This window comes from Arachis ipaensis, chromosome B9, assembly GCF_059453495.1.
Source record: "Arachis ipaensis isolate K30076 ecotype BB chromosome B9, ASM5945349v1, whole genome shotgun sequence".
NCBI classification, from domain to species: domain Eukaryota; kingdom Viridiplantae; phylum Streptophyta; class Magnoliopsida; order Fabales; family Fabaceae; genus Arachis; species Arachis ipaensis.
The window spans coordinates 154660409-154670720 of NC_142444.1; the positions used below are offsets into that span (position 1 = coordinate 154660409).

Genomic DNA, 10312 nt, shown 5'->3' on the forward strand with positions numbered 1-10312 from the left:
ATGTCTCATAATTCTGTTCGTGCTAGAGAATATAGGCAAAATTCTTTGAAAAGAAAGCGAACACAATGTCACCATCGAAATGCAAGAGGTCAGTACTGAATTGACCTTCGTGATATTTTTAGTGTTTTATGTTCCATTTTTCAGTGATTTGATATCTATGGGAATCTTTTGTAATTTTTTTTTGTTTTTTAATGTTTTAGAGGTCCTCGATTCCTCGATGCCTGCTCTCTCTTTGAATGATTATATGGGTAATTTTTTTTGCTCCACCTATATTTTTTTAGTTAATCTTTGTGTTTCTAAAAATTTATCTGTTTATTTTATATGTTTTCAATGTTTCTGTTTATTTTTATTTTTTAGAAAATTTAGTTGAGGTGTCCCAGAATGTTAATCAGAGTTCAAATCTTATTTTGTCAGGTATAATAATATCTTTAAGTATTTTATCCCTGTCCAATTTTGTTTTTGTTAAATTATATTTTAAGTTCTTTGGATTTATATCTAATAATAGATTGGTTTGTTGATTTATTATTGTTTTTTTACACTGTTATAAAATTCTTTATGGAATCATTTAGATCAGTATATAGGTTTAATTTATATTGTTGTTTCAAACATACACAAGTACTAGAGGTTAATAAATTGTTTAATTAGTGTTTATTCTTGTCTTGGACAATATAAAAAGTTTTTTCGTTATGTGATTGGATTCACGTAATTAGTTAATTAATTAACTTTTCTAGCTAAATAATAGACCAGGGGTGTTTCTTGAAACTTTCTTAATTTGATGTCATAATCAATAGTTGTATATTAAAGAAAAGTTTAATTATTCTGTCGGTTCCTCTAATTTTTTGAAATCTCCTATTAGTCCCATATAAATATTTTTTCTTTTAGTTCTGTCCGTGAATTTTTTTTTTTTAGTTTTTTCAATTATGCCTCCCTTGATAGTGAAAAAAAAAATATACGCACTTGGTTAAAAATTTTACAGGATTCTATGGACCAATAGAGTGATTAAAGTCTAAAAAAAAATAGAAAATAATTCTAATAGTGATTTAGCTTATTTAATTGCAACCTAGACAATTAGTATGAGTGATTAAAATAATGAAACAAAGTCTATTCTAACGTTAAAAAAAAATCAAACTGTTGTTGAATGTGCATTAAGCTTTATTTATATTTAGTTATTTAATAAATTAATGCTAATTCAGATTGATTTTCGTAGTTTATTACATTTTTAATGTTCAATTTGCATGCTGATTATTAAATAATTAATTGATTTCTTATTTCATCATTAATTTTTTTTATGTTTGGTTGTCAAATATATATTTACATAAATTTGTGTTATTTTAAATTAAAATAGATGATATAGACCAATCAGAAATATATGATCCTTCGATAAATTCATTCAGTCAAGTTGGTTCTGTTATTGATCATCCTATGTTCTTGCAAAGTGAGATACAAGGTACGCTCTCTTTCTTAAATCATCTATTATTCAAGAATAGTAAAATAGAAATCTTATTTACTAAGTTCTAAAAGATTCCATTGTGCTTCTGTGATGAGATATTATTCAGGCAGTATAAAATAGAAGTAGTGTTTTGTGATATATTCTTTTGAAAAAATTTAAACGAGTCAAGTATTTATTATATATTATATCAGTAAGCTAATGGTTTATTCATTTTATGTTGAATCTATTTCATGCCATCTAATTGAGATCAATTTTTTTTATTGTTATGCATGTTTTTTTTTTGCTTTATCTTTACCAGGTTGTCTTGATGTTGGTGATCCTAACTATGAATGTTCAATCTGTGGGGCGTGTTTCTGGTTATCAGAACGTGTTGAAAGAGACTCTACAATTAATCATCCTATTTTTACTGTTTGTTGCTCAAAAGGGAAAATTCAGTTACCTTATCTCCGAAAGCCCCCAAATCTGCTATATAATTTGATTAATGGACATGATAGCAAGAGTTTGTATTTCCAAAAAAAATATTCGATCTTATAACAGTATGTTTGCCTTCACGTCTCTTGGTGGTAAGGTTATAGATTCAGTGAATGATGGGAGTGGTCCACCGCAATTTATAATAACTGGTCAAAATTATCATCGGATTGGAAGTTTGCTCCCGGATCCTGGTCAGAAGCCTAAATTTGCGCAATTATATATATACGACACTCAGCATGAGATAATGCATAGGCAGGGAATCTTTTGGTATGTGTGTTTGAAGTTTTGTTGTTAAGTTTTTTTATTTTATTTCTCTGATGTTTTAATGTTATTTGCATTGAAAAACAAGTTTATATCTGTCATTGCATAGTTATATTGTGTTTTATTCCCGTTATAATGCATTATTAATCATTTTTGACTAATAATGATGTATCAAAACATATCATAATTGTATTCTGTGTGGTTTTTAAATATATTTTTGTGGTTAATGTATATTTGTTTTAGGCAAACATCTGAGATAGATAAAGAATTAATAACTGAGTTGTTGCAAATGATCGATATTCATAATGTCATAGCACAGTCATTTCGAAGAGTCAGAGAATTCTATCAGTATCATCCATCCGAGATATTCTCTTTGAAGTTGTATTCGCATAGGAAGGTTGATTGAAGAACTTACAATACTCCCTCTTGTGACGAAGTTGCTGCTCTGATTGTTGGAGATTTTGATTCGTCGGATCATGGTCGTGACATTATTGTTCGATCTACTGCTGGTCAGTTGCAACGTAACTATGAAACTCATGCTCTGTATTAGCGTTTACAGTATCCGTTGTTGTTTCCATATGGTGAGGATGGTTACCAGTTGTATATTCCTTATCGAGGTCAACAGGAGGGATATGTCCCTGGAAGGAGAACAAGGGTTTCTCTCAGGGAATTCATATGTTTTCGTCTGCAGATTAGGGAGCAAGAAGATGGAATTATTCACAAGTGTAGGCGATTATTTCAACAATTTGTTGTTGACTGTTTCACCACAATTGAGTCTCAGAGGTTGTATGAGATTAGAATGAAGCAAAGTACAATTAGAGGAGAAGTGCTTCAAGGAATAGAAGAGGCTATGCGTAGTGGTGATGACGAAGCTTCTTTAATTGGGAGACGAGTCATCTTGCCTTCTTCCTTCACTGGTGGTAGACGTTATATGTTTAATCGTTGTCAGGATGCGATGACAATCTGTAAACATTTTGGCTATCCAGATTTATTCCTTACTATTACGTGTAATCCAAATTGGCCTGAATTTCAGCAATTCACAGAGCGAGAGCGAATTCCCATCGCTGATCGTCCTGATATCTCTTGCCGTGTTTTTCATGCTAAGTTGAAATGCCTACTAAGCGATCTCAAGGAAGGTGTGTTTTTTGGTCCACTTAGCGCAGGTATGTTATTTCTTGCTTGGCATTTCAATTTTTGTTTGTTGTCCTCGGACATGTTGTTGTCTGGTTTCTTAATGATGCTTTTGTATTTTTTAGGTATGTATACTATTGAGTTTCAAAAAAGAGGTCTACCATATGCACACATGTTACTATGGCTTAACGGGAAAAGCAACTTACAAAGTGTTGAAATTGTTGATGAATTCATCTGTGCCGAGCTACCCAATCCCCTCAAATTTCCAGCTCTTTATAATGTCGTCACCAAGTACATGATCCATGGTCCCTGCGGTCGACTTAGACCGAGTTCTCCTTGCATGAAAGATTGTAAGTGCTCAAAATTTTATCCGAAAAGATTCGTTGACCAAACGAGCTTTGATGAAGATGGCTATCCGATATATAGACGTCGTAATATGGGTGTGACAGTGAAGATCAACGACGTTGATATTGACAACAGATTTGTTGTGCCTTATAATCCACTGCTGTTAATGAAATATCAAGCTCACATAAATCTTGAGTTTTGTAACAAGTCAAACGTCATCAAGTATCTTTTTAAGTATATCAATAAAGGTCCGGATCGGGTGACTGCAACTGTTGGAGAAACATATCATGTTGGTGAATCTTCTCAGGTGGTTGATGAGATCAAGCAGTATTACGATTGTTGTTATTTATCACCGTCTGAATCCATGTGGAGAATTTTTGCTTATGATATTCATCAAAGATGGCCGTCAGTACAGAGGTTGACTTTTCACTTGCCGAACCAGCAACATGTTGTATTCGATAATGCTGATATCACTACTCATGTTTATTTGCGCAACAAAGATTTGCTAATGATGTTTACAGGTTGGATGATGGCCAACAGGCGATTCCCGGATGGGCAGTCTTTAACATATGTTGAATATCCAGGCAAATTTGTCTATTGTTCGAACAGTAGGGAGTGGAAGTCGAGACAGAGGGGATTCTCAATTGGAAGATTGAGTTTTGCTCATCCCTCATCTGGTATCGGTTCAAGGTTGAGCCACTTTTGAATTTGTAAGTAAAGTTTCACATGGACACAATAAGGTCTGTTCAAAAGTAAAGAAAGATCTGATTGTATGCTTATTAGTTTGTAGGAATTCATCATTAACATTAATTAAACCTATGTTAGTATGTTTTCTAACTTCTTCTTCTAATTATGTAGGAAGGTGTTTCGCCTCTGTGATATTAAACATCACAGGTCAATTGGTTTACTCATGCACCAAGAATCATGATTTTGAGCTGATTCTTTGTCTAATGGGGTCTTCTCTTCTGATGGAGGCAGCAGTCTTGCTGGCAGAGCTAATGATAATATTCTCTCTCTCTCTCTCTCTCTCTCTCTCTCTCTCTCTCATGTTTTCTTTAGTAATAAAAGTTATCTTATGTTTGGTATGGTAGGATAAAAATTCAGTTATCTTCATATGTTTTTAGGAAGTTAGTAAAGTGATAAAGTAAGACTTTAATAAACCTCCTTAATGATTTTCTAATCTAGGTTCAGGTTGAAAGAAAATTATCAGTGAGAAAAAAAGTGATTAGTTGATTTTGAATTGGTGTGGGTTGGTCTCAAATTTGTCTTTTTTTGGGTGTAGGTTTTATTTTGTTTTTCAAATCTCTTGAAGTTTCAGCTGAACTCTTTTGCATGATTGATAAAAGTTTATATTTTTTATTTTATTTTCATATGGGTCAATCTTCATAATTGATGGGTTTAAATGAATTTTCTAGAGAAAACATTTTGATTTATTTGCAAATTGGCTTCTCGAAAATTATGCTCTTGCTGGATCCATTTTCTATTAGTGTGATTTTGCAATTTGTGGGCCTTCATTCGGTTTGCAGCATGATATATTTTGCAGTGTGGTCCTTATTGTTTTCATTTCCCATTATTTGCAGATTGCATTATATAAAATTCACTTTTCATAGGTATTGAAGTTTCATTCTGGTTTTACTTATGTGGTGGAGAAAGATTCCTAGGATTTTACCTTTGCTTTGATACTCTGGTTACAAGTTGATAACATGGTACTGACATAGATATCTCTCGAAAAAGATTCCTAGGATGTTACCTTTGCTTTGATAAGGTCTGTTCAAAAGTAAAAAAAGATATGATTGTTGGTGATTTGGGTAACAATTTTTAACTAAAATACTTTTCATTGTGGTCTATAGATTTCATTTGAATCATTAAGAAGTAAGTATTAATTTTTTTAAACTATAATTATGGTGAATATTAGTTGGTTCTAATTATCTTTGAGTTGATTAAAATTTTATAAAAATCTGTTAATCTTATTCCACTCAAGAATATATCAAAACAATATCTAATTAAAAAGAGAGGAGAAGTTGAGAATAGAAAAGGTCAGTTTTTTATTACTTGAAATCAATATTATTAATTAAGTCTTATTAAAAAGAATTTTAATACCAAAATTAGTAACAATAATCAATTTTTTTTAACATGTATCATATATTCTTACAGAGCCGTTTGGTATTGGTTCAAGGTTGAGGCACGTTTGACTTTTTTAGGAAAGTTTTACATGAACACAAGAATATCTGTTCAAAAGTGAAGAAAGATCTAATTGTTGGTGATTTGAGTCATAATTTTTAAGTAAAATATTTTTCATTTTGGTCTATAAATTTCATTTGAATCATTAAAAAGTAAATATTAATTTTTCAAACTATAATTATGGTGAATATTAGTTGGTTCTAATTTTTTTTAGTTGATTAAAATTTTATAAAAATGTCTTATTATTATTCTACTACAAGATTATATAAAAAAAATATCTAATTAAAAAGAGAGTAGAAGTTGAGAATAGAAAAAGTCAGTTTTTTATTACTTGAACTCAAGATCATTAATTAAGTCATATTAAAAAGACTTTTAGTACCAAATTTGTTAAGAATAATCAACTTTTTGTTTTAACATGTATCATATTTAAGAAGGAGCAAATATTTTATAAAAAAAAAATAAATATATCCGTAATTATTTTCTTATCTAATTTTCATAATTTGTATCTTAATGATTTTTGTGTCACGTAAAATTTTTATCAATAATTTAGTTATTTATTGTTTTTTTTTAGCTTTTTGTGATTTTTCGTCATTTTTATGTGCATTAACAATAGAAAAAACAATTGAAAAAAATGTGAACATTACTTAAAGTTTAGGATACATAAAATTTATTAATATAAAAAACTCAGAAATAAATAAAGAAAATAATTCATGATATATTTTTTCTAGATTTAACCCTTCTTTTTAATTGTCATAAATACTAAAAAAAAATATGTGCTTCTTAACAATTCGAATATTAAAAGTCTTTATGATCATTAGTAATTAATTCTTCATAATGGTCCAGTATAAACTTTTTTTTTTAAATTTAACTATCTTTTATTTTTGTGTTTCTTTAATTTTTCCCTACGTTTAAGAAGATCAACAGTAATCACCAGCAAAGAGTAAAAACCCAAAGGTCACGACCCACTCTCTCCACCTTTCCCCAGCAAAAAAAAAGAGAAAGAAACGCGACAACAACATACTTACTGAACCTCCTTCGTCTTTCTCTATATCGTCTCACCTCGCTCAACCCGCAAAGTCTACCACTGAACTTTTCCATATTCAAAACCCCATATCCTCCTACAAGGTACCAAGCTGTCCTCATCTGCGGTGGCTCCTAGTGCTTCCAATCCGTCCGACAGACCAGTCTCCCTCGGTGACTTGGCGGATACTTCTTTATTTTCAGGTTTTGACAGATCGAGACACTAAACTTCAGCTAAGTAACAAGGGAGGTGTTGTTAAGGTAAATCCTTTAAAAACTGAAAATCAAGGATCAATTTCAGCTTTTGCCCTAATGGTTGCACTGGTAACTAAGTTTTCTGTTTTGTATTTTTTCTTTTCGTTTTCTTTTTAGTTTTGCTAGCTTTCTTTGCCTTTAAATTTTTTTTTTGGACATGCATGTATTATTCAGTGAAAGTTTAGCTGCAAATTTAAAGGGAAAGAAAGAAACAGTTGATTTTCAGTACATGACATGTCTCATACTTCCTTGAACGCAACATCTGATTCTTATCAAGTTGTTTTTGTTTATGCTTTTTGTTAGCATGATTTTAATTTTACATTTAAATTTTTTTTTGTTCTCTACAAGGATTAGTTATTTTGCAAAGTACTCCAACTATTAATCCCAATTTCATATTCTCAGGTATGGCTTTATTCTTTTAGGTTTTGTAAACTCTTCCTCAACTTAAAAAATATAATCATTGTTTACATTATTTTATCGATTATTTTAAAATATAAAAAAGATTTTTTTGAAATCAGTTTTATCATATTTATAATTTTTGAATATTCATTCTACTCTTTTATATTTTAATATTGATCTAATTTTTGTATATTTTCTTTTTTTTATATCATTTGTAATGCATATTCTAATTAACAAATTCATAATTCATGATTGTTTGTTTAAATTATTATTAGTAGTAGTGGTTAGCTTTCCGAAACTTCTCAACATTATAATTAGCATTAGTAGAAATTTAATTTACTAGAATAAATAACCATATTTTTGTTCATCTATTTCTTCTTTTGTTTATCAATGGTTGTTGTTCCTTCTTTATGTTTGTTCTTTATGTTTCTGGATTCAATTTTATCACTTATTTTTCTTGAATTTGTTGAAATCTCATATTAGGGTTTACTTTATTATAATACTCTCTTTTGCAGTAAGAGACAAGATCTTTTCTCTGTTCTTGAATCTTTATACCAAGTCTCTCTATCTGATAAGGCTGAATCGCGATGGATGCTAATAGAGAAGATCCAAACAGGTATGGTGTTGAGCATTAGAGAAGATGTTTTCTTTGCTGCATTTTCAATTCCATTGAAGTCTCATTTATTTTTCCATTCAATATATTTCAGATTAACTTTTGAAAATTTTAATGTCAATTAAATATCGTGTTATGCCATCTATAGTTTTTTTTTAATTATTTCTCAGATATTTTTCATGTTGTAATTTAATTTTATTGGCTTCGCATTTATATGTAGGCCAGATTTCAGAAGTTGTCCTAATCTGTAAAATATGTTGTATAGTGATTTTCCAAAGTGGTTTCTTGGGTATTTTTCATTAATATGCTTTTAATTTGTTACTTAACTTTTTTTTTTGTATACTTAGTTAGTTGGTTTCTTGGTTAAAAGTCTCAGTCTTATATTCTAATCGTACCATTATGTGCTAATAGGAGGTTTTTAGCAACCCAGCAATATTAGCCCAATGGAAAAGAACTGATTTTTAGATTTCGCCTTTTTAGTAACCAAGTAACGAAATATATTATGGAATATTATATCATGCATGTTAACCGATTAAAGAGGTGGGTTAAATCTTTAACTTCGAATGGTTTGTTTTTAATTTATATTCAGTTAGTGGTCTTTTCTACTTTCCTCCTCTTGATAATTTACGTAAAAAGATTATTCGAAGTTTATGTATATAATTTGGTTTCAGAATCCATCAAGATAACAGCAATTTCTTTTTCATTGTTTCTTTCAAAACTTCAGTATTTTTTTCTTGGACATTCAAAAAGACCTCATATGTGTGTTGGAAATAATACACCATTCCCCCTTGAGAAAATACCTTACACAGAGAAATAAAATAGACACAATCACAACACAAGAATTTAACGTGGAAAACCCCAATTACTGGAGAAAAAAAACCACGGCCGTTGTCAAATGACAACCAAAGAATATCACTATGTGAAAATTGTTACAACACATAGACTTCTTTCTCTCTAACACCGGCACCCCATTACACCCACACTCTCAAAGCAAATATTTAACTACACCTCACAACACTCTCTAATCAAAGAGTATAGAGGAAAAGAAAAGTCAGATACAAGCTTTAAGTGTTTCCGACTGGTGCAAAAAATATGGAGAACTTAGCCTCATATTTATAGCCTAGGCCACCCACTCCATTTGCTATCCTAAGCAATGTGGGACTAATTCAACCAAATCCTAACAATCTCCACCTTGATTGAAATAGTCACACGTCTTCAGCTTCCATAGTCAACACCGACAATTCTTTGCTGCCGTTGTCTATACCGACAATCATAGTTCAAAAAACTATCATACTCAACCATGAAAGTATACTCACTTAGAATTAGACCACTCCAAGCATTTCGCCTTGGTACATATCAAAACCTTGCTGAAAATTCATGGTGCAACTTCCAAATTGGCTTTTCCTGGAAGTTCTTCAGCCATCGACATAACTCCGCCACACACCTTGCATCTCAACGCCAACCAATGCCCGTGTACAATTGTGGACCCGATTGCCACAACTTATCCTTATCCATGGCAGTGCAGCAATACCATGAGGATACTTCTTATCTTCTAGAGAACATCATCTTCTCTCATAGAGAGAGCAATATTGCAAGTATCAGATTGAGAGTCTTTTTCTGAAACTGCATTACCTGGACAATTTCTCTTTACATGCCCAGACTTTCCACATTTCCAGCATGTTACACTCCTTTCAAGATTTTCTTTTCCATAATTGTCACTTTTAGCTACAAGCACCAAATCTGATGAAGTGCTACCCTCATTTTTCATTCTTCTTTCTTAAGCAATGAGCTTACTGGCAACTTCTTCAAAATTCAGAGTTTCCTTCCCATACATTAAAACAGGTTTGATATACTCATAGGAAGAAGGAAGAGACAATATGAGCCTCAGTGCCTTATCTTCATCATCAATTTTCACTCCAATTGCCTCTAATTCAGAGACAATACCATTGATAGCACTAAGATGGTCGGAGATTTTCACATTGTGATCCATGCGTAGATTATGGAACTGCTCCTTCAATAACAACCGATTTGAGATGCCCTTTGCCTGATACAACCCTTCGAGTTTTTCCCAAAGTTCCTTGGCTGTTTTCATTCCTTGCACATTTGCAAGAACATTCTTAGCTAAACACAGGCGAATAGCACTTGCAGCTCTCAAATCTAGTTCCTCCCATTCTTCATCCTTCATA

At 31.3% G+C, this 10312-nt stretch overlaps 1 protein-coding gene across 1 annotated transcript; it reads left to right on the forward strand.

Annotated features, from left to right (window-relative positions):
• Positions 1 to 4364, forward strand: LOC148546870 (uncharacterized). The gene is made up of 9 exons (XM_088499408.1): positions 1 to 88; positions 201 to 248; positions 358 to 414; positions 1346 to 1447; positions 1749 to 1858; positions 2019 to 2188; positions 2426 to 2579; positions 2742 to 3345; positions 3439 to 4364. Exons 1-9 carry the CDS (start codon positions 1 to 3, stop codon positions 4362 to 4364), a joined length of 2259 nt encoding a protein of 752 aa, XP_088355534.1.
• Positions 4365 to 10312: the final 5948 nt, after the last annotated feature.

Excerpts from the sequence above, each read along its gene's own strand:
- LOC148546870 (XM_088499408.1), top strand. The coding sequence starts at position 1 with ATGTCTCATAATTCTGTTCGTGCTAGAGAATATAGGCAAAATTCTTTG. Across the intron at positions 89-200 it reads TCACCATCGAAATGCAAGAG|AGGTCCTCGATTCCTCGATG; the intron begins GTCAGTACTGAA and ends TTAATGTTTTAG. Across the intron at positions 415-1,345 it reads TTCAAATCTTATTTTGTCAG|ATGATATAGACCAATCAGAA; the intron begins GTATAATAATAT and ends AAATTAAAATAG.